General features: G+C 63.7%; 1 protein-coding gene across 5 annotated transcripts; it reads right to left on the bottom strand.

Moving 5' to 3' along the window:
* Positions 1-252: 252 nt before the first annotated feature.
* On the bottom strand, positions 253-26220 carry ARHGEF40 (Rho guanine nucleotide exchange factor 40). 5 transcript variants are annotated; one of them, XM_043527166.1, is made up of 23 exons: positions 26100-26176; positions 22874-23071; positions 19705-22093; positions 18498-18615; positions 17925-18030; positions 17341-17418; positions 16793-16909; positions 16466-16564; positions 15843-15970; positions 15226-15352; positions 14689-14817; positions 12580-12732; positions 11308-12077; positions 10673-10913; positions 10310-10396; positions 6963-7196; positions 6508-6678; positions 4935-5112; positions 4112-4216; positions 3601-3831; positions 3119-3222; positions 1851-1905; positions 253-1572 (listed from the first exon to the last, which is right to left on the bottom strand). In XM_043527166.1, the coding sequence occupies exons 1-22, from the start codon at positions 26118-26120 to the stop codon at positions 1864-1866; spliced, it is 5826 nt and encodes a 1941-aa protein (XP_043383101.1). In that variant the 5' UTR covers positions 26121-26176; the 3' UTR covers positions 253-1572; positions 1851-1863. The 5 variants fall into 5 exon arrangements, with proteins under 5 accessions (XP_043383101.1, XP_043383100.1, XP_037771954.1 ...); XM_043527165.1 differs by lacking the exon at positions 1851-1905 and having other exon boundaries at positions 26100-26220; XM_037916026.2 differs by lacking the exons at positions 1851-1905; positions 26100-26176 and adding an exon at positions 25573-25977.

Genomic DNA, 26220 nt, shown 5'->3' with positions numbered 1-26220 from the left:
TGCCATGCAGTAACCCTGGTGGCTACAGCTGCTTCGGAAGGGGAGTGGTGTGGACCTGGGCACGTGAAGGGGTTGTGGCACATGGAGTCACAACTGGGTGAGACATGGATCAGTGTGTGTGTGGGCATGTGAAGGGGTTGTGGCATGTGGAGTCACGACTGGGTGAGACAGGGATCAGTGTGTGCGTGGGCGTGGGCACGTGAAGGGGTTGTGGCACGTGGAGACATGGCTGCGTGAGACAGGGATCAATGCGGGCGTGGGCACGTGAAGGGGTTGTGGCACGTGGAGTCACGACTGGCTGAGACAGGGATCAGTGTGTGCATGGGTGTGGGCAAGTGAAGGGGTTGTGGCATGTGGACACACAGCTGGGTGAGACAGGAATCAGTGTGTGTGTGGGCGTGGGCATGTGAAGGGGTTGTGGCACGTGGAGTCACGACTGGCTGAGACAGGGATCAGTGTGTGCATGGGTGTGGGCAAGTGAAGGGGTTGTGGCATGTGGAGGCATGGCTGCGTGAGACAGGGATCAGTGTGTGCGTGAGCGTGGGCACGTGAAGGGGTTGTGGCACGTGGAGGCATGGCTGGGTGAGACAGGGATCAATGCAGGCGTGGGCACGTGAAGGGATTGTGGCATGTGGGGACACGGCTGGGTGAGACAGGGATCAGTGTGTGTGTGGGCGTGGGCACGTGAAGGGGTTGTGGCACGTGGAGTCACGACTGGCTGAGACAGGGATCAGTGTGTGTGTGGGTGTGGGCATGTGAAGGGGTTGTGGCACGTGGAGTCACGACTGGCTGAGACAGGGATCAGTGTGTGCATGGGTGTGGGCAAGTGAAGGGGTTGTGGCATGTGGACACACAGCTGGGTGAGACAGGAATCAGTGTGTGTGTGGGCGTGGGCACGTGAAGGGGTTGTGGCACATGGAGGCATGGCTGGGTGAGACAGGGATCAATGCGGGCGTGGGCACGTGAAGGGATTGTGGCACGTGGAGTCACGACTGGGTGAGACAGAGATCAGTATGCACATGAGTGGCAATCCTCATGGGGTCTGTGCACATGCACAGGGAGCTCGGTGAGTGTGCGGGGCCACGGGTGGGCACACTCGGGGTCCATGAGAGCGGGGTCCTCGTGCTAGCCAGGTGCTGGTGCTGGGGCAAGTCCCACGCCGTACTAAGGGTGCAGCTATCACTGCCCTTCTAGCCCCAGGCCAGCCCCGCTGCTCTGACGCCCAGGCCAGACGGGTTTCCTGCCCACATCATCACTGTCTTTCCCCTCCCAGGCCATGGGGCACTGTGCCCTCCACTGATACCCATCCCCCACCCCACATCGTAGCTACAGGGCCCTAGTAGTCCCATGAAGGGTAAGGGGAGGCCCCATGGGGCAGTGGCTGGGGGTCGTCTGGTGGCTCCATGCAGTGGGTGGGGAGGGGAGGATCCGTGGGGTACAGCCTGTGGGGTGCGGTGCCAGGGGTCTGCCAGAGGCTCAGACTGTCCTATTCCTGGCGGCCCCAGGGCTCCGATCCTGCCTCATGCAGCCACGAGAGGCAAACAGCTTCCTGTGCAGGCTCCAGACCCAGCTCTGGGGGAGAGAGAGAGCAGGGTGAGTGCCAGGGAGGGGGTGAAAGACACACAGGGGGGGGGGGACAGACACACGGGGAGGGGCAGACGGTCAGCGACAGTGGGGGGCAGACGGACACGAGGGGGACACGGGAGGGCAGACGGACACAGAGTGGGGGAGGAGGACTAGACAGATGGACAGACGCAGTGGGGAGGGGTGGGTGCCCCACTCGTGTGCTGAAGCGGGGCAGACAGACACACAGACTGACGGGCGCCCAGGGGGCATCCCAGCCGCTGTACCTCGGCACCAGGGTCAGAGCGGGGTCGCCAAGTCGGGGGGGGCGTGGCCGTCTCTCTGGCAAACAAATAAAACACCATTTGTGAGGGTGCCAGGGTCACTGTGGGGAAGGGGAGGGAATGGGGCTGGGAATGTGAAGCGGGGGTCAGGGTTGGAGATGGGGAGGAGAGAGGGTATCCCTGGGCCAGTGTGGAGGGTGGAGCTAGGGGTAAGGGCATGGGCGACGGGGGGGTGGGTGGGAAGGTTGGGGGGTGCCTTGGTCCCATGTAGGGAACACAGATGGTGGCAGAAAAGAGCAGACTGGTTCTGAAATGGCAACCCCCAGAGCAGCCCCCCCAGGAGCCAGCAGGCCTGGGGCCCTGCAGTGCCCAGGCCTGGGGCAGAGCAGGGCAGGGCTGGTGCGGGGGTGGAAATGGTAACCAGCCTGGGGCCCCACAGTGCCTAGGCTTGGGGCAGGGCAAGGCAGGGCTGGGGGTGAAGTGGAAACGTAACCGGCCTGGGGCCCCGCAGTGCCCAGGCTTGGGACAGGGCAGGGCAGGGCTTGGGGTGGGGTGGAAACGTAACCGGCCTGGGGCCCCACAGTGCCCAGGCTTGGGGCAGGGCAGGACTGGGCAGGAGGGGAACAGTAACCGGCCTGGGGCCCCGCAGTGCCCAGGCTTGGGGCAGGGCAGGGCAGGGCTGGGGGTGGGGTGGAAACGGTAACCGGCCTGGAGCCCCGCAGTGCCCAAACTTGGGGCAGGGCAGGCAGGGCTGGTGCGGGGGTGGAAACGGTAACCGGCCTGGGGCCCCGCAGAGCCCTGCCTGCAGTGCTGCCCATCCCCGGCCACTTACCAGGCAAGACAGTAATGCCCCCCGCACTCCTGTGAATTCAAATGCTCCCAGTGCTCCCAGGAAAGATGCCAGCCCCTCCCAGAGAGCACAGCCAGCCAGACCGCCCACCAGCCAGCCATGCACAGACAGACACACAGCCAGCCTGACAGAGACAGCCAGCCCGCCATGCACAGCCAGACATACAGCCAGTCTACCAGCCAGCCCTGCACAGACAGATTGAGCCAGAGAGACACACACACACTGCCAGCAACATCCATGGCCAATGGACGACCGACGGCCGGCTGGACCCTGCTCTGCAGCACAGCCCCCACCCTGGGCAGCTCTGAGTGGGCGAAGTGAGGTGACAGCTGAGCCCCCTGGAGCCCCGAGAGCTGAGATGGGGATAGAGACAAAGACTGACACCTGCCCCACAGCCCCTGCTGTGCCCCCCTGTACTCACTGGCCGGCGCTGCACTGGGGCAGAACCCCCTGGCGACTCTGCCCACCTGGGGGATGGCTCCCCCAGAGCCGGAGCAGCTCCTGAGCCAGCGGCTGTCTCGGACGCTGCAAGAGAACCATCGGGGTGGAGGGTGAGCGCAGGGACCCATGCCTTTGCCTGCCCAGACGCATTGCTGGGCATCGCCACAGTGATTGGGCTACAGACCACAGAGCCATGTGTCAACAACAGGGACCAGCGTTGCCCCAGCAGCCTCGGTGTGGGGGAGAGGCAGAGACCCCCCCACATGTCTCCCACAAAGCCAGCCCACCACGCACTGACTCCACAGAGCCCCAAACCCAGCCATCTATTTGAAGTAGCCACACCTCCCTGAATGCCAGGTGCCAGCCCTGTGTACCCTCCCCATGGAGCCAGCTTTCCCCCCACGGTTCCACCGAGCTCCCCAGAGACACCACCCCTGCAATCCTCCCGTCTTGTGGGCTCACCACGGGGAATGCGCTTGACGTCCAGCTCCCACTCCTCCTCCTCCAGGTGCCCTGGCAGCGAGCAGGCCCCAGGGGAGCGCCCTGACGCAGGGGACACAGCGCTGGCATCGCAGATCAGGCCCAGGGGGGCAGGGCTGGGGCGGGGGGACGACGTGGCGGCCGGCGGGGAGCATGGGGCCCCGGCCCAGGGGCTGAAGGAAGAGACAGCCACAGAGGCACGGGTGCGGGCGGCTGCAGAGAAAGGGGATGAGAGAGCACCAGGAAAGAGACCCTCCCGAGCCCACAAAGGAGACACCTCTCTGCTCCTAGAGACAGACTGCTCCCCAACCCTGCCCCCAGAGAGACAGCCAAGGACCCCTCCCCTCCCCAGGAGACCCCATCACCCCTGCTGCTCCCAGAACCCCCCCTCTCCGAGAGACTCCCTGCTGTGCCCCCAAGACACCCCCAGAGTGACCCTGCCATGCTGACAGCCCCACACCCCACGGCACCCCCGCAACCCAGCCCCCCTCACCTCTGCCTGTGAGCAGGCTGCTCAGCAGGGCCTGGCTGGGGCTCTGGATGCTGACAAAGGGCTTGTCCCCGATGCCCATGGAGACCATCTCCTGGGTGCGCAGTTCTGGGCAGGACACACAGAGAGAGACTGTCACAACGGGGCTATGTGCCCCCATCCCAACTGGGACCATCCCCCAATCCCATCCCACAGGGGCCACTCCCTGACCCATCCCCCTCCTTCCCCATCACAACGGGGCCCACCCCCCAATTCCATCCTGCTGGGGGTCACTCCCTCCGTCCCATCCCCCTCCTCCTTCTCTACCCCATCTCAGCAGGGCCCACCCCCCAATCCCATCCTACCTGGGCTACTCCCCATCCCATCCCCCTCCTTCCCCACCTCATCATAATGGGCCCACCCCCAAATCCCATCCCACCGGGACCATTCCCCATCCTGTCCCCCTCCTTCTCCACCCCATCACAATGCGCCCACCACCCCCCAGTTCCACCCTGCAGGGGCCACTCCCTCCATCCCCATCTCAGCAGGGCCCATGCCACCCATCCTCTCCCCTGCCTTGTCACAAGGCCCACATGTGTCCCCATGCATTACACCAAGGGCCATGTCCCCCCACCAATCCCACCCTCTCATTTTGCCATGCTGGTGCCCGTGTCCTCTTGCTTCCCCCAACCCATCACAATGAGAGCTACTCCTTCCCCCAATCCTGACACGCCAGAGCCTATGTACTCACCCCACAACCTCATCCCTCACACCTCATCTCATTGCAGCCCCGGATCTCGTCCTACCTGTTCTCCCCATTCCTGCCCCCCATACCACCTCCGCCTACCCTTGCTGAGCGTGGCCTGCCTCCACAGCAGCTGAGCCACGGCACTGGTCCACTTGTGCTTCACCTCGGGTGAGGAGGCCTGCAGCGTGTAGGCCTCACGCAGCTTGCGACGCCGGAACCAGAGCTCGAATCGCAGCCCACTCTCCCCGATGTTCTCCGTCAGCCCCATATCCGCCGTCTGGGGGGCGGACAGCATGGCCAGGAGGTGAGACACACCTTGAAGGCCTGTTTGCAGTGCAGAGGCGGACCCATAGGGGAGGTAGTGCTGGGGGAGGAATCCTATGGGGCAGGGCAAGTGGTCCCCTGGGGCAGAGTGGGATGAGCCAGCACACCTCGAAGGCCTGTTTGTAGTGGGGGCAGATCCCCTGGAGTGGAACAGGATGGGGTGGGGCAGGGATCCCATGGGGTGGGGCAGGGCATCTTGAAGACCTGTTTGCAATATTGTGGTAGGGGTCCCATGGAGTTGGGCAGGGCAGTGCACCTTGAAGGCCTGCTTGAAGTCCTGGGAGAGAGGGCCCCATGGGGTGGGGCAGGGCTGGGGGAACGGGTCCCATGGAGTGGAGCAAAATCCTATGGGGTGGGGCAGGGAAGGAAGCCTATGAGACAGGGTAGTGCGGGGCAGGGGGAGATCCTACTGAGTGGGGCAGGATCCCATTGGGCAGGAAAGAGCAGGATGGAACAAGGCAGGGGCAAGAGATCCCACGGGGCAGGGCGGAGTCGGGGGAACAAAGCAGGGGCAGGTGATCCCATGAGGTGGGATGGGATCCCATTGGGCAGGGCAAGGCAAAGGGATGGGATCCCATGGGGCAGGGCGGCACGGGGGGAACAAGGCAGGGAGAGTGGATCCCATGGGGCAGGGCAAGGCAAGGGGATGGGATCCCATGGGGCAGGGCGGCACGGGGGGAACAAGGCAGGGAGAGAGGATCCCATGGGGCAGGGCAAGGCAAGGGGAGGGGATCCCATGGGGGAGGGCGGAGCGGGGGGAACAGGGCAGGGGCAGGAGATCCCATGGGGCAGGGCAGAGCAGGGGGAACAGGGCAGGGGCAGGAGATCCCATGGGGCAGGGCAGAGCGGGGGGAACAGGGCAGGGGCAGGAGATCCCATGGGGCAGGGCAGAGCGGGGGGAACAGGGCAGGGGCAGGAGATCCCATGGGGCAGGGCAGAGCGGGGGGAACAGGGCAGGGGCAGGAGATCCCATGGGGCAGGGCAGAGCGGGGGGAACAGGGCAGGGGCAGGAGATCCCATGGGGCAGGGCAGAGCGGGGGGAACAGGGCAGGGGCAGGAGATCCCATGGGGCAGGGCAGAGCGGGGGGAACAGGGCAGGGGCAAGAGATCCCATGGGGGAGGGCGGAGCAGGGGGAACAGGGCAGGGGCAGGAGATCCCATGGGGCGGGGCAGAGCGGGGGGAACAGGGCGGGGCAGGAGATCCCATGGGGCAGGGCAGAGCGGGGGGAACAGGACGGGGCAGGAGATCCCATGGGGCGGGGCAGAGCGGAGGGAACAGGGCGGGGCAGGAGATCCCATGGGGCGGGGCAGGGCAAGGCAGGGGGATCCCATGGGCAGGGTGGCGCACCTTGTAGGCCTGCTTGTAGACGTAGACGTCCAAGCCGCCCTCAGTGCCCTTGCGCTTGCTGAAGAGCAGCAGCTGCTCGAAGAGGAAGACGTGCCGATGGCACTTGCGGCGCCCGCGCAGCACGGTGAACTCGTCCCGGTGCAGCAGCTGCCCCTGTGCCTTCAGCTCCAGCTGTGGGGAGAGGAGACGCCGCGGGCAATGGGCAACCTCCCCGGGCCAGGCTCGCCACCCCCCGGGACGGAGCAGTGCACGCTGGGAGAGCCCCTGGCCGCCCCCTCGGGTAGGGACGGAGCAGTGCACGCTGGGAGAGCCCCCGGCCGCCCCCTCGGGTAGGGACGGAGCAGGGCATGCTAGGAGAGCCCCTGGGGTCCCATCCCCCCAGGACAGAGCAGTGCATTTTGGGATGGCCTCTGGGCAGAGCAGTGCATGCTGGGATGGCCCTTGGCTACACTCACCTCACAGCCCCGGATCTGCTCCATCGCCAGCAGGTTCCTGCCGTGCTGCACCTGGGACTCCAGCAGCTGCTGCGCTGCCCGCAAGGCCTCGCGCTCTGTTGCCTGCTCCGGGTCCGTCTCCTGCAGCAGCTCCTCCAGAAAGTGCCCATAGTGCTCCAGCTGCTCCAGGGGCCTCTGCAGGGCACTTGCCAGCGCCGTGTCCTCCCAGGGACCTTCTAGGCTGCTGTGTGCCATCTGGGGGGAGGAGAGGAGCTGAGCACAGAGCCCACAAGCCGGGCTACTGCACCATCACTGGGGCTTCCAGATCCCAACAGCCGCCCAGACCAAGGAACGGAACCCACAGATCCTAGCTCCCAGACCCCAGCTCTAACCACTAGACCCCACTCCCTTCCTAGCACCAGGGCTAGAACCCAGGAGTGCTGGCTCACAGACCCCCTCGTTCTAACCACTAGACCCCACTCCCTTCACAGAGTTGGGGATAAGGACATAAGAACACTGGGTCAGACCAATGGTCCATCTAGCCTGGTATCCTGTCTTCTGACAGTCGCCAGTGTCAGGTGCTTCAGAAGGAATGAACAGTACAGGGCAGTTATTGAGTGAACCATCGCCTGTCACCCAAACCCAGCTACTGGCAGTCAGAGGTTTAGGGACACCGAGAGCATGGGGTTGCGTCCCTGACCACCTTGGCTAATAGTCATTGATAGACAAGTTCATGGAGGATAGGTCCTATTCTTTTTTTAACCCAGATATATTTAGGCCTTCACAACATGCCCTGGCAATGAGTTCCACAGGTTGACTATGTGGAATGGGAATAATTACTCTCTTGTTTGTTTGTCTGAAACCTGCTGCCTATTAATTTCATCGGGTGACCCCTAGTTCTTGTGTTATGTAAATAACACTTCCTTATTTACTTTCTTCACACCAGTCATGATTTTATAGACCTCTATCATATCCCCTCTTAGTCGTCTCTTTTCTAAACTGAACAGTCCCCGTCTTTCTAATCTCTCCCCATATGGAAGTTGTTCATTACCTCTAGTCATTTTTGTTGCCCTTCTCTGTATCTTTTCCAATTCCAATATATCTTTTTTGACATGGGGCAACCAGAACTGCACGCAGTATTCAAGGTATGGGTGTACCATGGATTTATATAGTGGCATTATGATATTTTCTATCCCTTTCCTACTGGTTCCTAAAATTCTGTTCGCTTTTCTGATTGCCACTGCTCATTGAGCGGAAAGTTTCAGAGAGCTATCCACGTTGACTACAAGATTTTTCTTGAATGCTAACAGCTAATTTAGATCCCAACATTTTGTATGTAGAGTTGGGATTATGCTTTCCAAAGTGCATTACTTTGCATTTATCAACATTGAATTTCATCTGCCATTTTGTTGCCCAGTCATCCCATTTTGTGAGATCCCTTTGTAACTCTTCACAGTCAGTGTTAGACTTAGCTATCTTGTGTAGTTTTGTATCGTCTGCAAATTTTCACACCTCACTGTTTACGCTTTTTTACAGATCAGTTATGAATATGTTGAACAGCCCTGGCCCCAGTATGGATCCTTGGGGAACCTGCTATTTACCTCTCTCCACTGTGAAAACTGACCATTTATTCCTATCCTTTGTTTCCTGTCTTTTAACCAGTTATTGATCCATGAGAGGACGTTCCCTCTGATCCCGTGACAGTTTACTTTGCTTAAGAGCCTTTGGTGAGAGACCTTGCCAAAGGCTTTCTGAAAGGCCAAGTACAATATATCTGCTGGATTCACCCTTTTTCCACATGGCTGTGGCCCTTCTCAGAGAATTCTAGTAGATTGGTGAGGCATGATTTCTCTTTACAAAAACCATGCTGACTCTTCCCCAGCAGATCATGTTCGTCCCGGTGTCTGATCATTCTGTTCTTTACCTACAGTTTCAACCAGTTTGCTCAGTACTGAGGTCAGGCTTATCGGCCTGTCATTGCCAGAATCACCTCTGCAGCCTTTTTTAAAAAATTGGTGAGACATTAGCTACTCTGCAGCCATCTGGTACGGAAGCTGATTGAAATGACGGGTTGCAAACCCCAGTTCGTAGTTCTGGGAATCTCACATTTGAGTTCCTTCAGAACTCTTGGGTGAATCCCAGCTGGTCCTGGTGACTTATTGCTCTTTAATTTATCAATTTGTTCCAAAACTGCACTGCTACAGGCTGGGGACCGACTGGCTTAGTGGCAGTTCTGCAGAAAGGCACCTGGGGATTACAGTGGACAAAAAGCTGGAGATAAGTCAAGAGCGTGCCCTTGTTGCCAAGAAGGCTAACAGCACATTGGGCTACTTTACTAGGAGCGTTGCCAGCAGATCGAGGGAAGTGATTATTCCCCTCTATTCAGCACTGGTGAGGCTACATCTGGAGTATGGTGTCCAGTTTTGGGCCCCCTGCTACAGAAAGGATGTGGACAAATTGGAGGGAGTCCAGCGGAGGACAACGAAAATGATTAGGGGTCTGGGGCACATGACTTATGAGGAGAGGCTGAGAGAACTGGGCTTATTTAGTCTGCAGAAGAGAAAAGTGAGGGGGGATTTGATAGCAGCTTTCAACTACCTGAAGAGGGTAACAAAGAGGATGGAGCTTGGCTGTTCTCAGTGGTGGCAGATGACAGAACAAGGAGTAATGGTCTCAAGTTGCAGTGCGGGAGGTCTAGGTTGGATATTAGGAAAAACTATTTCAGTAGGAGGGTGGTGAAGCCCTGGAATGGGTTACCTAGGGAGGTGGTGGAATCTTCATCCTTAGAGGTTTTTATGGCCCTGTGATGACAGGCCCAGCTTGACAAAGCCCTGGCTCGGATGATTTATTTGGAGTTGGTCCTGCTTTGAGCAGGGGGTTGGACCAGATGACCTCCTGAGGTCTCTTCCAACCCTAGTCTTCTGTGATTCTATGAAAACCTCCTTTACTCACACCTCAACCTGGGACAGTTCCTCAGATTGGTCACCTACAAAGAACGGCTCAGGTGTGCGAATCTCCCTCACATGCTTTGCAGTGAAGACCAATGCAAAGGATTTGTTTAGCTTTTCTGAAACCTCATCTGCCTTGAGTGCTCCTTTAGCACCTCAGATGTCTAGTGGCCCCATTGATTGTTTGGCAGGCTTCCTGCTTCTGATGTACTTAAAAAAGATTTGCTGTTCGTTTGTGTCTCTTTTGCTAGTTGCTCTTCAAATTCCCTTTTTGGCCTGTTCAGTTATACTTTTGCATTTGATGTGATAGAACCCAAGAGTCCTGAACTCCCAGCCCTGCCTGGCCTAACCACTAAACCCCACTCCCCTCCCAGAGCTCTGAGCTTCTCCATGGGAAGATGCAGGCAACACAGATAGTACCTTGTTGGCAGCTTGCTGAGAGGCCAGTGCCGCTTGGAGCTTCTGCCAGTTCTTCACGTAGAGAGCATAGAGACTGAACTGGTCCGCCTGGCGCAGAGAGTGATGGGGGAATTAGAGTCAACTTCAGCTTCACCACCTCCCCACAGCACAGGGGACACGGGGAGACACAGAAGGGCTGGGCCAATGCAATTAGAGCAGGAACCCAGGGCAGATGGGCTGTGGCTCCTGCAGGGGTCTACTGGCATCTCCTAGGGAAGACGATGGGGCAGCACTCATGCCTTGGGTGCGGGGAGGTGCCTGGGAGAGGGGAGCTCCGGAGGGAGGGTGGGGGTCCCCAGATGGGTCACAGGGCTGGACACTCACATATCGCAGGAAGCAGCCCCCTGCACGGAGTGGGTGGCTGGCGCAGCCCTGCAGCTCCTTCAGGAAGTAGGCGCGGTGGAAGCCCAGCAGCCGGTCGCGGGTGCCCTCCAAGGCACTGCACTCGCGTCTCAGCTCAGGGGGAACCTCCTGGCATCCCGACTCCAGGGGCAGCGACTCAGCCAGGCAGCCCAGATACTCCTGCTCCGAGGCAATCAGCTCTGCCACCAGCCTCTGCTGGGCACTGGGAAGGAGAGGGGATGGGCATCAGAGAGGGGCCCTGTGCCCTACCCTGTGGGTGCTGATGAGCCTCCCACCCTGGGGCACTCCTACGTGCCGCCCATGGGTCACCCAGCCCGGTGCTCCTCTCAATCCCATGGGCGACAGCCGTCCCATGGGTACTGATGGGCCCTACGCCACAGTGCCCCCCACACCCTCACAGGTGCCAATGGGCCCTCCCCCGATGGGCACCAACAGGTTGTGCCAGGGTGCACTTCTCTCAGACGGCGCAATGGGTCCCAGCGTGTGGGGTATTCAGGTCCCAGTGCGTATGTGGGGTGGCAGTTAGGGGTGGGGGCAGTGCCCAGAAGCCCCGGGTCCTGGTGTGGCGCAAATATCCCTCCTCCAGAGCGACTCACCCCAGGCGGCGTTTCCGCTCAGTGCTGGGCGTGCCCCCCCAGGGCGCCTCGGCCCTCTGGGCACTGCTGCGGACCAGCATCACGTGCTCCCGGGGCGAGCAGGTCCGGTCCACCACCTCCTGGCTGCTCACTTCCAGCCCGCGGATGAGGACACTGGGGCGGGGAGGGCTGGGGCCGGGCTCGCTCAGTGCCCTCTGCGTGCTGGGGGGACCCCTGGGGGGAGGCTGGCAAGGGGGCAGTGTGCCCAGAGGCAGCGTGGGTGCCTGGAAGAAGGCAGCGGTGGGGGTGCTGGTGGGAGGGGGGCTCCGCTCTTCATCGCTGTTCTCCATGGGGTCCCTAGGGGACACCAGTGAGTGGCAAGAGGGCACCTCGCACAGGCCAGGGGAGAGGCTGCCAGGCGGGGGCAGCAGGCAGCTCATGCTGCGGGAGGAGCCCAGGCTGGTGTCCAGGCCCCTCGTTGTGCGCTGCGGTGAGCTGGAGATGCTGGTGCTGTCAGCACGGCGCCGGGGCGGGGGCCCAGTCTGCAATGCCACCTCCAGCCGCCGCTGCAGGAGGCGCCCCAGCTCCTGGCAGCGGGCCCGGCAGCGCCCCAGCTCCCGCAGCGCCCAGGGATTCTGCACTGCCAGCCCACGCATCTCCTGGAAGGCGCTGTCCGAGATCTCGCCATGCTGCTGGCAGTACCGGCCCAGCGACCCCAGCACCACCTCCGGCCCTGCACCGTCCTCAATGGCCGACAGGCGCCGGACACCCTCCAGGGCCCAGTCCTGAGCCTACGAGAGAGAGCAGGAGAGACGGGGTGAGAGTGACGCAGGGGACAGGGAGCGAGGTCAGGGGGACGCAGGCCAGGGGAGACAGGGAGCGAGGTCGGGGGACGCAGGCCAGGGGAGACAGGGAGCCGGCACCAGGGTCAGAGTGATGCAGGCCATGGGGGATGGGGAGCTAGCGGGGGGAGAGCGGGGAGGAAGAAGGGGGGCGGGAGTGGGAGCCAGGGACAGGGGAGATGGGAAGCCCTGCAATGGAAATGGGCAGGAATGACAAATGGACCCAGGAAAATCAGCCCGCCCAATGTGTGATGCTGCCCTGGGGGTGTCCACACCCGCCTCTGGCATGGATAGCGGGGCTGGGCTGCCTCTGAGGTGGGGTCGGCTCCCCTGCCAGGAACACACCCCTGGGCTGAACTAAGCTGGATGCTAAAGGGGAAAGGAGGGATGGGGCAGGCACAGACAGACAGACAGACAGACAGACAGAGGGAGCACGCCTAGCGGCTGGCACCTGCTGCAGGAAGCGGTGCAGCCGCAGGGCATTGTGCATGGTGTGCGCACAGCTCTCCAGCCTGCGCGCGAAGCTCTCCAGCTGCTGCCCCTCAGGGGCCAGGACCCCGTCACCAGCCAGACGCAGAGCCTCATGCCCCCGGGCCAGCCATTCCTGGGGGAGAGAGGAGGAGACCCTACGCTCCAGACACCCGCCAGCACGGAGTGCCCCACGGAGCTGACGCCCCTCGGACACAATCCCCGCCCAGTCCCATATGGAGCACCACATAGAGCACGTGCCCCCCCCAGTATAGAGCCCCCCACAGACCCAATGCACACCCCACAGCATAGAGCCAATGCTCCCCCACCCTTAGTATGGGAAGTCCTGAAGAGTCGATGCACCCCCAGCCCCATATGGAGCACCCCACAGAGCCCATGTCCCCCCCAGTATAGAGCCCCCTACAGACCCAACGCACACCCCGCAGCATAGAGCAACTGGACAGCCAATGCCCACCCACTCTCAGCCCAATGCCTGCCTACCCTGCAGAGCCAATGTCCCCCAAATATGATGTGCCCCACAGAGCCGACACCCCCCCATCACAGAACGGCGCGCCCCGCAGAGCCAACGCACCCCCCACCCTCAGTACGGCACGCCCCGCAGAGCCAATGTGCCCCCCCAAAACAGCTCACCCCGCAGAGATGAAGCAACCCGCCCACCCTCAGTATGGCGTGCCCGGCAGAGCTGACACCGCCCACACGTAATACATTGCACCCTGCAGATACAATACACCCCCACTCATTACAGCGTGCCCCGTAGAGCTCAGGCTCCCCCACCCTTGGTATGGCACGCCTTGCAGAGCTGATCTGCTCCCCCTCAATATGGTTCACCCGCAGGGCAACCCCCCTCATTACAGTGCCCCGCAGAGCCTACGCCAGCCCCCCAGAACAGAGAGCCCCGCAGAGCCTACGCCAGCCCTCCAGAACAGAGAGCCCCGCAGAGCCTACGCCACCCCCCCAGTACAGAGAACCCCGCAGAGCCTACGCCAGCTCCCCAGTACAGAGAACCCCGCAGAGCCTACGCCACCCCCCCAGTACAGAGAACCCCGCAGAGCCTACGCCACCCTCCCAGTACAGAGAACCCCACAGAGCCTACGCCAGACCCCCAGTACAGAGAACCCCGCAGAGCCTACGCCACCCCCCAGTACAGAGAGCCCCGCAGAGCCTACGCCACCCTCCCAGTACAGAGAACCCCACAGAGCCTACGCCAGCCCCCCAGTACAGAGAACCCCGCAGAGCCTACGCCACCCCCCAGTACAGAGAGCCCCGCAGAAGCTACGCCAGCCCCCCAGTACAGAGAACCCCGCAGAGCCTACGCCACCCCCCAGTACAGAGCGCCCCGCAGAGCCTACGCCACCCCCCAGTACAGAGAGCCCCGCAGAAGCTACGCCAGCTCCCCAGTACAGAGAACCCCGCAGAGCCTACGCCAGCTCCCCAGTACAGAGAACCCCGCAGAGCCTACGCCAGCTCCCCAGTACAGAGAACCCCGCAGAGCCTATGCCACCTCCCCCAGTACAGAGAACCCCGCAGAGCCTACGCCAGCTCCCCAGTACAGAGAACCCCGCAGAGCCTACGCCACCCCCCAGTACAGAGAACCCCGCAGAGCCTACGCCAGCTCCCCAGTACAGAGAGCCCCGCAGAGCCTACGCCAGCTCCCCAGTACAGAGAGCCCCGCAGAGCCTACGCCAGCCCCCAGTACAGAGCGCCCCGCAGAGCCTACGCCAGCCCCCCAGTACAGAGAACCCCGCAGAGCCTACGCCACACCCCCCAGGACAGAGAGCCCCGCAGAGCCTACGCCACCCCCCAGAACAGAGAACCCCGCAGAGCCTACGCCACCCCCCAGGACAGAGAACCCTGCAGAGCCTATGCCACACCCCCCAGGACAGAGAGCCCCACAGAGCTGGCACCCTCCGGTATGTAGTGTCCCACAGAACCAGGCCTCCCAGTATGCAGCGCCCCACCCACACTCTTCTCCTCAGGGTCCCAGCCCCCGATTCCACCCACATGGGGGTGTGTACCTGCAGATCCCTCTGTGCAGCCCTCACGTGGGGGAGGGGGCGGGGAAGTGTCTCACCTTGGCAAGGGTGTGAAAAGCCTCGAACTTCGCCAGCGTCTCCTCCACGGTCAACAACGAATCCCCCACCCCCATGGGGGTGAATCCTGCCAGCGCCTGCTCCCCATGGTCAGCCAGCCAGCCCACCACCTGCCAGGACAGAGGGTGAGAGCAACAAGAACGGGCAGGGGGGCAGGCACGTGAGGGTCAGCACCCCAGGCATGGCGGGGGAGAGGACATGGGGGCTGCCAGACTGCTGGGCATGGGAGTTGGGAGGGAACCTGGGAGAGGGGGGACAGAAACCCTGGCACAGGGGTAGCAGAGGGCAGGGAAGGTTTCGGTGCCAGATAGGGAGGGGCACATGGGGGAGGTGTCAAAGTGCCAGGCATGGGGTAGATGAGGCATGTGGGAGCAGCATGCAGCAGACATGGGGGCTGTAGGTGGGAGGGGATGTCACTGCTCGGGGCGTGGGGTGGGGAGGAGAGTGAAGCACAGAGCAGCACGGGGGGGGGCAGTGAGGGGGGAAGGTCACTAGGGGAGGTAGCAGAGGGGTACTACCTGTGTCATCTGCCGGCGGCTCCTCTCCTGCTCCAGCTGCCCCAGGCACCGATTGCTGAGCTGCACCAGCCTATGAATGGCGTCGTCCACCTCCTGATACAAGCTGGCAGCCCTCGTGGCTTGGCCACTGGGCACGGGAAAGGATGTCAGTCCCTGCCCCACGCGCCACCCCTCGTGCCATACCACTGCCCCATGCGCCGTCCCCCTGCCCCATGCACTGCCCCCTCACTGCCAGCCCCACGCTTGCCCAGCCACCCCTACGCTGCCAACTCCATCTAGCAACCGCCACACCCTGCCAGCCCCCCACACTGTGGCCTGGGGACAGCAAATAGCATGTCACTCCCTGCTTTTCACATCACCATGCCGCCAACCTCGTCCCCTGCCCCTCCTCCCCGAACCCCGCTCTGCCAGGCCACAGGGTATGGGGCAGCTTCGCAGGCCAGCGTGTGTATAAGGCGGGCAGAGACCACTTCTTCCAACTACAGTGGGAGAACTCCGGCACAGGGGCCATCCCCCAGCATAGGTTGTCGGGACACACCCCGTGTAGGGCCTGATGCCCTCCCATTGTGAGGCCTGGTGTGCCCTCCCATCCCTTTGGGATGTGGGACAGGTGTCACCTGCAGGTCCCTGATGAGGACAGTTGAGCCAGCAGGGACCCCCCACTGCTCTGCAACTCCAGCAACCGTGGGTCTGACAGCAGCTTCTGCATGGCATCCTTGTGTCCGGAGATCCGCACAGACAGCGCCTGCGGGCACATACCAGTGAGCAATACAACACCCCCCTGCACAGCCAGCCTGCCCGGCCCAGAACCTCCAGCCCAGCCCTGCCCAGCACCCCCTGCCCAGTCAGCGCCTGGCCCAGAGCCCCCCCCCCCGAACAGCCAGTCCAGCCCAGAGCCCCCCGATCAGCCGGTCCGGCCCAGAGCCCCCCGATCAGACAGCCTGGCCCAGAGCCCCCCGATCAGCCGGTCCGGCCCAGAGCCCCCCGATCAGCCGGTCCGGCCCAGAGCCCCCTCAGGAAGGGCAAGGGGGCCCTGCAGGGGCTGGAGAGTCACATGGGGAGAGCCAGGGAGGCCTGGAAGACTGTGTGGGAATACAGGGTGGCAGGAGACTTGTAGGGGGAGGGGAGGACAGCTGCAGCAGGGCTGGGGAGCAGGGGAGTCATGGGAAGGCCAAGGGGCACCGAGCTGCAAGGGGACCTGGGGTTGGGGGCAGGTGAGCTGCATGGGGGTGTCATGTACCTCGTCGCTCTCGGCCAATTCTGATGCCTCCAACTTGGCACTGGCCACTTGCACTGACTGGATCACGCCCTGGCAAAGCCCGCAGAGCCGCTCCAGCGCCTGCAGGGAGAGACAGCGGGCAGTGGGGGGGACACAGACCCCTGGAGGAGATGGCAGGAAGAGGGGCTGGGGCTCAGTCAGGGGTACTGAGGTGGGCAATGTGCCACCCCTGGTTAGTGGGAGGTGGGAGGTTGTGCGACATGGGGTGCTGCAGGGGGCAGGGGTTGTGGAGGTGTTGGGGTGCTGCAGGGGTGCTGGAGGGTTATGGGGGTCACTCCTAGCTCTCACCTGGCACGTCTCCACCCACTGGGTCTGCGAGTGCTGCAGGGTCCCACCTAGAGTTGGCTGCAGCTGCTCTGGGTCCACGAACTGGGGCAGGTCGCTTGGGGAGAGCACAAGTGCCTCCTGGGGAAGGGAGCAGGGCGTCACCAAGCAAGGAACTCCCACTGCCCCCCCCCCCCCCAGCCAGGGGAAAACCTGCCACCCCTCTGCTCCCAGGCAGGGAACCCCTTCCTATTATCCGCCCCGCAACAGGGAACCCCCTCCCATTATCCCCCTATGACAGGGAATTCCCCCCACACACCCCCTCCCAGCTGTACCTGCCAGGCAGGAAACCCGCTCCATTATCCCCCTCTGGGCAGGGAACCCCCTCCCATTATTCCCCCCGCCCCCAACAGGGAACTCCCTCCCATTATCCCTCCCCAGGCAGGGAATCCCCCCCACATCCTCCCAACTGCACCTTCCAGGCAGGAAACCCCTCCCATTCAGCACTCTCACTCTGGTCCAGGTGCTGTCAGTCCTTCCTACCCCACCCCTGACCCCCTGGCACCCCCTACCTGAATGAGGGGCAGCTCCTCATGGCCCTCCAGTGGGGCCAGCACCAGCAAGCGACTCACAAGAGCTGGTGACACCTCCTGCAGGGCAAGAAGAAATCAGGCTGCCACCCCAGTGCCCAGGGCAGGGGGATGTGTGTGGGGCAGGTAGGGGTCACAGGTGTTCTTTGGAGTCCTTGCAGGGCTGGCAGCAGGGTGGGGAGGGGCCATGCCAAGGTGCAGGCAGTGGGGGGAGCTTTGCGCTGTCGGGGGGTGGGGAGGAGTCATGGGGGTAAGAAGCAGCATGGGGCCATGTGGGGGGCGGTGCAGGCTGTCGGCAGGGAGCCATGCGTGGTAGGGCAGGGCAGGAGGAGCAGCAGGTACCCTGTGGGAGGCAAGCAAGGGGTGGGGAGGGGTCACGGCAGGGGAAGCTGGGTGGCTGTGCTGGGTCCTCGCAGGACTGGCAGCCGTGCAGGAGGTGGTGAGGCAGGGCTGGGCTCCGCAGGGGGCTGGGGCGCAGTGCTGGGAGAACCAGAGAACCGTTAGAGGGAGTAGGAAGGGGTATGCAGGTGGGGGGCAGTGTTGGGGGGGTCTGTCTGGGGCAGTACCTGCAGCTCCTGCAGGGCTGGCAGCAGTGCAGGGGGGTGGGGGGACAGAGCCCCCCCTTGCCGCAGATCCAGCAGCACCGTCAGCCCCAGCTCCTGCTGCTCCTTCCTACAGGGGAGAGGACAGTGAGGGGTTAATGGGGTGAGAGCTCTCACCCCCCCGTAGGAGATGAGGGAGCAGAAATGGGGCGAGGTGTGTGGCATGGGGCAGTTGTGGGGGTGTATGGAGGACAATGTGGGGTTGGTGTAGGGGATGTGATGGCCTGGGGGTTTATGTAGGGAGCATGGGGGATGGTGTGACAAGTGGGGTGAGGGTGTGGGGGCTGTGTGGAAGGAGCTAGTGTGGGGGAAGATGTGAACAGTGGGGGGACATATGTGGGAGGACTGGGGTCTCCCTGTTGGCATTACCTGAGCAGCGAATGCAGGTATCGCAGGGCTTGCCTCAGCTCCCCATGAGCTGGGAGGAGTTGGCGTAGGGATGGGGAGGGTCAGCAGGGATCCGTGTGTGTGTGTGGGGGGGGGTAGGGATGCAGGGGGATGGATGTGGGAGGACGGGGGTCTCCCCGTTGGTGTTACCTGAGCAGTGAATGCAGGTATCGCAGGGCCTGGCTCAGCTCCCCCTGGGCTGGGGCTGGCTCCCCTGGGGGCTGGGGGGTGACGGTCAGCAAGGCCCTTCCCATCCGGTCTACTCCGCCTGCAGGGGCAAGGCAGGGTGAAGGAGACTGTGTGCCTGGGCAGGGCCTGTGACACCCCTGCCAGGAGCATGGCAGAGGGAGGACAGCTGTGGGGCGGCCCTAGGGCGGTGGGAGCGAGCAGTTCTATTCTGCGCTCCCAGAAGCTAGGCCAAGCAGGAGGAGCGGCTGCTTGGGGTCTTCCCTGCGCTTGATGTGAGCTTGCAGGTGGCAGAAGGGGAGTTTCTGCCCCACAGCCCCTCCACAAAGGGGAACAGAGGATCCCAGAGGAAAACGCTCCTCCATGACCCCTACAGACCCCTCCCCAGTGCACTGCACTCTCCCTGTCCCCAGCAGGAACCCCCATCTCCGCCCCGCCGCCCTTGCTCTGTGCCCTGTGGTGCCAGGCACCTAGCTCTGCCCCTTGGGAGATGCCCAGCTGTAGAAAACCCCTGCCCCAGACAACCAGGCCACGGCACTGAACCCAGCAGCAGCCTTTCCCTCAGACAGCCACTGCCTCCTTCCCGTGCCGTGGCTCCCCACGAGGCCGCCAGCCCAGAGGGGCGTGGACAGCGCAGCGTGGCACAACCAGGGGTTGCATGCTCTGTTCAGTTGCCCCAGTAGCTGGTGGCTGAGCCCTGTCTGTGACCCCTGCCCCATGGGCTGCACGCACATTACCGTATCTGCCTGTAAAGGAGGGGCTGAGGCCAGGCTGCCTGGGAAGGGAATGGAAATAATGAACCCAGCAAGAAGCACAAGGGGGCAACTCAGGGCCCCCAGCCAAGGGGCTCCAGGCCCCGTGGGCACACATTCTGCCCAAGACCAAAGCACCTCTAGACCCCAGGACCTCCTAGCTCCCACCCAGCGCCCTCTCTGCTGGGCCACAGCCCATCTTGGCCTGGCCGGCTCCAGGACGCCAGGTTTGTCCAGTCAGCTCCCTCAGCACACTTAGGGCGACAGGGCACTGGGTCCAAGCCGAGGAGGGGAGTGGACCTGCATCAAGGCGACAGGAGGGATGTGAGGGTGGGGGTGCTGCTACACCAGGCTCTGGGGTGCCAGCCCTCCCCCGTCCAGGTGCCTAGCCACTAACCAGCATAGGTGCGGGCACTCACCTGTCAGCTGGAAGATGCCTGAGCCCAAAAGCTCCCAGTCTACATCTTGCCCCACAGGGGCCGAGGTGGGGGGCAAGGATTCCACGGGGCAGCTGGTTCCTGCACCCCCCGTGAGGGGCAAAGCACTCTTCACAAAGGGGGCTGTGCCAGCACCAATGGCCTCCGTCCTCTCCAGGGATCTGGGGGCAGCCTCTTCCTCTGCGCCTGTGGGGACTGCAGCCTCTGCCAGGGCCGCTGTGAGGGCCCCCTGCCCAGGGCAGTCAGCACAAGTCTCTTCCTCTTGGCTGGGGGGGATGGCCCCCTCTCCTGAGGTGGGGGCAACGGGGAGTCTGGTGACAGAGGGGCTGTCTGGCTCTGTGCTGCTGGGGGGGACGCCTCCTTCTCCTGGGGTGGGGACAACGGGCAGTCCAGTGCCAGAGGGGCTGTCCCGCTCTGTGCTGCTGGGGGGAATGCCCCCTTCTCCTGGGGTGGGAGCAACAGGGGGTCCAGTGCCAGAGGGGCTGTCCCGCTCTGTGCTGCTGGGGGGAATGCCCCCTTCTCCTGGGGTGGGAGCAACAGGGGGTCCAGTGCCAGAGGGACTGTCCCGCTCTGTGCTGCTGGGGGGAATGCCCCCTTCTCCTGGGGTGGGAGCAACAGGGAGTCCAGTGCCAGAGGGGCTGCCTCCTTCTGTGCTGCTGGGGGGAACACCCCCTTCCTTGGTGGTGGGGGGGATGCCCCCCTCTCCTGGGGTGGAGGTAATGGGCAGTCTGGTGCCAGAAGAGCTGCCCTCCTTTTTGGTGTTTGGGGGGATGTCCCCCTCTCCTGGGGTGAGGACAACAGGGAGTCTGGTGCCAGCAGGGATACCCCCCTCTTTGGTGCCAGCCGGGGCATCCCCCACCCCTGTCCCAGGAGACCCAGGCTCCTTCCAATCCACATTGGTGGGGCAGCCTCTCCCTCCCCACTTTCTCCTTCTGCGGTTGCCCTTGGCAGCCCGGTGTGGCAGCCCCGCAGCAGAGTCCCCAATGGCCCCTTGCTGGGGGCTAGTCCTGGCTCCTGGTGGCTCTGCTCTGGCTGACCTCAGGTCAGCACTGGAAGCCTCATGCTGGGGGCTGCTCTGCCTTGAAAGGCCCTGGCTCTGTGCCTGCTGCCCAGGGCTAGGCCATGCAGCTGGCCAGGCCGCCTGCCCCCCTCCCTCACTAAGTCCCTGCACCTCAGCCACAGTGCTGGGCTGGGGAGAGATGGCTGGGGTGCCAGGGTCCCTGCTCTGCTGTTCCTCCCTGAGGCTGCAATCCCCTCCTTTCTGCCTCTCCTCAGGGACCCCATCCTGCTGCTTCTCCTCAGGGTCCCCGCCCCGCTGCTCCACCTTGAAGCTGGGATCCTCCACATGTTGCCCCTCCCCAAGGTCCTCAGCATGCTGCTCCTCCCTGAGGCTGAGATCCCCTTCCCGCTGCCCCTCCGGAGGGTCCCCACCGCACTGCTCGTCCCCCAGACTGGGATCCCCTGCCTTCTCCCCAGTGTCTCCTCCCCACTGCCTCTCCCCAGGCAGACGCCCCCCTTTGCCCCGACTCTGTGCTGCCACTTTGTGTGCAGGGCCTCCCCGATCCTGCCCATCCCCCTGGCTGACCCTCGGACCTCCAGTCTCCCCGTATGGCCTCTGTAGGTCCCAGCCCCGGAGGAGCCCTGCTTGGCCGGGATCTGCCCCCGGCCGCCCCCCTTCCCAGGTCCTGCGGGGCCGGTTCCTGGGCAGAGTCTCCTCCCGGCTGGACTTGTGGTGCAGCCAGGCACGGTGGCGCCGGTTGCGGCCTTTGCCCTGGCCCTTGCGGGCGGGAAGGGTGCGGCTCTGGGAACTGGGGGACACTGGGGTTTGGGGGGCATCATGACGGGGCGGGCTGATTTCCAGGAGCTGCACGTACTCCCCCTCCAGGCCCCCAGCCTCCGCCTCCTGGCTCTCCCCGCCTGAGTGGCGCCCATCCCCAGGGCTGCGAGCCCCCAGCACCTCAGGGCTGGGGCCCGGCAGGCAACGCCGCCCCACCATGAAGCTGCCCTGGTGCACGAACTGTGGGCAGATGAGTTCGGTCCAGGGCAGGCGCAGCACCCGCTCTTCAGCTGCCAGCAGGCAACGCTCCAGCCGCCCGGCCCGCCGGTCTTTGTTGATGCCGTTCAGCCACTCGGCAGTGAAGAGGAAGGGGTAGGCGTCAGGCAGCACCGGCAGCTCCTGCACGCTGTGCCCGTCCGGCGACAGGCACTTGAGCACCAGGCGGGGGGCATGAGACAGGTAGGGGGCCACCTGCAGGTAGAAGTCGCCAGGACACAGCTGCTGCCAGGGCAGGGAGCTGAGCTGCACCACGACCTTCTCGTGCAGACAGAGCGGCCAGCCCTCGTGACAGAACACAAACCCGCTGTACTGGGCCTGAGGGGGGAGAGGGACAGAGTCAGGGGGCAGCCCAACCTGGGGCACCCGGTCCTGTGCCTGCGAGGCCAGATGCGCCCCTCCACGTGCTGGGCCTGGAGCCGCAAACCGCTCCACACACCAGGCCCACAGACAGACAGACACCCCTCCACGTGCTGGGCCCACAGACTGACACGCACCCCTGTATGCACTGGGCCTGTAGCTGCATGCCCTCTTCACGCGCCGGACCCACAGACGCACGCCCCCTCCATGTGCCAGGCCCGTGGACAGACGCACGCCCCCTCCATGCTCCGGGTCCGTGGACAGACGCATGCCCCCTCCATGCTCTGGGTCCGCGGACAGACGCATGCCCCCTCCATGCTCTGGGTCCGCAGACAGACGCACGCCCCCTCCATGCTCCGGGTCCGCAGACAGACGCACGCCCCCTCCATGCGCTGGGCCCACAGACTGACGCACACCCCTGCATGTATTGGGCCTGTAGCCACACATCCTCTCCACGCACCAGCACACAGACAGAAGCCCCTCAATGCACCAGGCCCACAGACAGATGCACGCCGCCTCCATGTGCCAGACCCACAGACAGACGCCCCTCCACCTGCCGGGCCCATGGACAGACAGACGCCCCCTCCGTGAGCTGGTCCTGTAGACAGACACATGCCCCCCATGCATCAGGCCTGCAAACAGACACACAACCCTCCATGCACCGGGCCAAACCCACACCTTTGCACACATTGGGCCAGATACACATGGATGGACAGATGGAGGGACAGACAGACTCACACAGGCCTCCTGTTGAATGCGTGCCAGGATGTGCTTGGCCGGTATGAGGAACTCAATGGTGTAGTGCAGGGCATCCTCCCGGTACGTTCGCTCCACCACCTCGAACACCTGCCCCAGCAGGGTGGGTGCTGTGGCCGCAAAGGGCGGGTACAGGGCCGAGAGTGTGTTCTGCACACAGTCCTCCACTGGCTCGGGCTCCTGCGGGGAAGGGCAACACAGCACTGCCCTAAAGACTAGTCACACTCCTCTCCTAGCTCAGAGAGAGGACCCAGAAGTCTTGGTGCACAGCTCCCAGGCCCCCTGCTCCATCCCACTAGACCCCACCACCTCTCAGCTCAGAGAGAGAACCCAGGAGTCCTGGCTCCCAGATCCCCAGCTCTAACCCGCTCCCCTCCCAGACCTTGCCCAGCTGAGGACCTGAGGTGTGGGAAGACATTGTGCAGCGTGTACTAAACAGCCCAGCTCACGTTATGGGCCAGGGCCCTGCCCACACAAGGGTGCCAAGCCCAGTCCAAGCTAGCCGACAGCGTGAGCACAGCTGGGCTGGGCCAGGGAGCCGAGCACAGGCCCCTGCACCAGCTGCAAGCCATTAACGGCGCTGAGCTCATTCGTTCCGCAGCGCACAAGGCCAGGAAACTGCCATGGGGAGGGGAGAGCTCTGTCTAGACTCCGCTCCTCACACCCCATCAGCTGGCACCGGTGCCAAGTGAGGGTGGGGACCAGCCCTCAGCATCTATCTCCAAGTCCATACCCAACTCAGAGGGGGCCTGCCCCCACACAGACATCACCTCAGCCCTCTGCCCCCCACAGAGCAGGCACTGGTTAGGGTTGGGGAACTGGCCCCTGGCCATCTATCCCCATCGCCATACCCCGCTCAGGGCAGGACAGCCCCACAATACCCCAGTCCCCTGCTACCCACAGCACTGGCCAGGAGTGGGGGAATTGGAGAGGGAAATTGCTACTGTAGACAGACACATGCAACTTCCCAGTGCTGCGAGCTTCCTTGTGACAGTGCCCAGCTGGAAACTCTAGGCAATGCGAGCTACCCCACGCAGTGCCCAAATGGAGACCCTTGTGCTGCAAGCTTCCCTGTGACAGTGCCTAGCCAGGGACCCCTGGCCCCAGGGCGATCCCCACCACCCAGCCCCCACCAGGGTGACTCCCTATGAGACAGACAGACACGCCCCATCCAGTGCCTCCTGTCCAACTCCTGTACAAACACAGCTCACAGGAGTGTCTCCTCCCAGCTCTTGACATTCCCTGTGTACAGGACGGCGCAAGGACAACCAGAGAATCCAGGGAGAGACATGGGGCGGGGGGGGAGACTAGGAGCTGGGGGTGGCAGATGGACCCTAGATAGCCAGAGAGTCCTGGCCAGAAGAGGGGTGGATGGGGGGTACTTACAGAGCCCTGGCCGGGCAGAAGGGGTAGAGGGGGACTGGAGTGCTGGAACAGTTTTTATAGTGGGGATGCTGAGAGCCATTTAACCAAACTGTAAACCCAGTATATAATGGAAACCATTTTGAGCCAGAGGGTGCGGCAGCACCCCCATAACCCCTAGTTCCAGCACCAATGGAAGGAGACACCCGGGAAACCCTGTCCGGCTGAAGAGATGGAGGGGTGGCACCCAAGGAGCCTTGGCCGGGAGGGGACTGGATGGGGGATACCCGGGGAGCCCAGGCCAGTGCTGGGTGGGGGATATCCCAGGGGCCCTGACCCGGTTAAGTTGGATGGGGGGTAACCAGGGGCCCTGGCCAGGCAGGGGCTGGGTGGGGGATACCCGGGGAACCCTGGCCGGGCAGGGACTGGGTGGGAGATACCCGAGGGGCCCTGACCAGGTTAAGTTGGATGCGGGGTATCCTGGGGCCCTGGCTGAGAGAAGGAGGGGTGGGGGTTACCTGGGGGGCCGTGACTGGGAGGAGGCTGGGTGGGGGATATCCGAGGGGCCCTGACCAGGTTAAGCTGGATGTGGGGTATCCAGGGCCCCTGGCCAGAACGAGGGGTGGGGGTTACCCGGGGGGCCCTGGCCGGGAGAAGGAGGGGTGGGGGTTACGGGGAGGGGCATCCAGGGGACCCTGGCCAGGAGAAGGAGGGGTGGGGGTTACCCGGGGAGCCCTGGCCAGGTTAAGTTGGATGGGAGGTATCCGGGGGGGCCTGGCCGGGCGGGGGCTGGGTGGGCGTTACCCGGGGGCCCCGGCCAGGTTAAGTTGGATGGGGGTTACCCCGGGGGGCCCCGGCCAGGTTAAGTTGGATGGGAGGTATCCGGGGGGGCCTGGCCGCGCGGGGGCTGGGTGGGCGTTACCCGGGGGCCCTGGCCAGGTTAAGTTGGATGGGGGTTACCCCGGGGGGCCCCGGCCAGGTTAAGTTGGATGGGGGTTACCCCGGGGGGCCCCGGCCAGGTTAAGTTGGATGGGAGGTATCCGGGGGTGGGCCTGGCCGGGCGGGAGCTGGGTGGGGGTTACCCGGGGGCCCTGGCCAGGTTAAGTTGGATGGGAGGTATCCGGGGGGGCCCCGGCCAGGTTAAGTTGGATGGGAGGTACCCGGGGGGGGGCCTGGCCGGGCGGGAGCTGGGTGGGGGTTACCCGGGGGCCCTGGCCAGGTTAAGTTGGATAGGGGGTACCCGGGGGGGGGCCTGGCCGGGCGGGGGCAGGGGCTGGGTGGGGGTTCCCCGGGGGCCCTGGCCGGGCGGCGATACTGACCATGGCGCACCCCGTGCGCTCCCCGTGCCGGGCGCTGGGGCTCGCCCCGCCATGGGCCGCAGCGGCTCGGTCCCGCTAGACGCCTCCGGCCACCGGGCTGGACTGGAGCCGCTCACGCAGGACGGGGCCCCGCCAAGGGGGACGCCGAGACGCAGGCGGCGGCGGGCGGTGCCGGGCAGCGGACCCGAGCTCCGCGCGACCGAGGCATGCCCAGACCGGGACCCCCACACAGCCCCAGTCTGCCCGGAACACCCCGAACCTGGCCTGGGGCCCCCCGAACCCGGATCGGCTCCCCCGTGCACCCCTACCACTGGAATAACCCTGACTCCGCCTCGCACCCCCAATGCACCCCAAACCAGGACCCTCCAGCCTAACTACCTGGGGGCCCCCAAACCCACTGCGGATAGAGCCCACCAAGGGAGCTCCCAACCCTTACCCCCCTCCGACCCCCTACAGCCTTGCATGGGAGCCCCATAACACCACCCTGGGGAAACCCTCCACAGCAACCTCGCAAGAGGATCCCCTACCTGTGGATAGTTCCTCCTCATCCCTGTCACCCCATAGACCCTGCCGGATCTAGGGATGCCCCTCCCAACACACACCCTGTCCTATCCAGGGACACCCCCCCACACACACCACACCCAGACT

Source organism: Chelonia mydas, chromosome 13, assembly GCF_015237465.2.
Source record: "Chelonia mydas isolate rCheMyd1 chromosome 13, rCheMyd1.pri.v2, whole genome shotgun sequence".
In the NCBI taxonomy this organism is placed as follows: Eukaryota; Metazoa; Chordata; order Testudines; family Cheloniidae; genus Chelonia; species Chelonia mydas.
The sequence above is the reverse complement of the archived record's forward strand: the minus strand, read 5'-3'. Positions and strand labels throughout refer to the sequence as shown.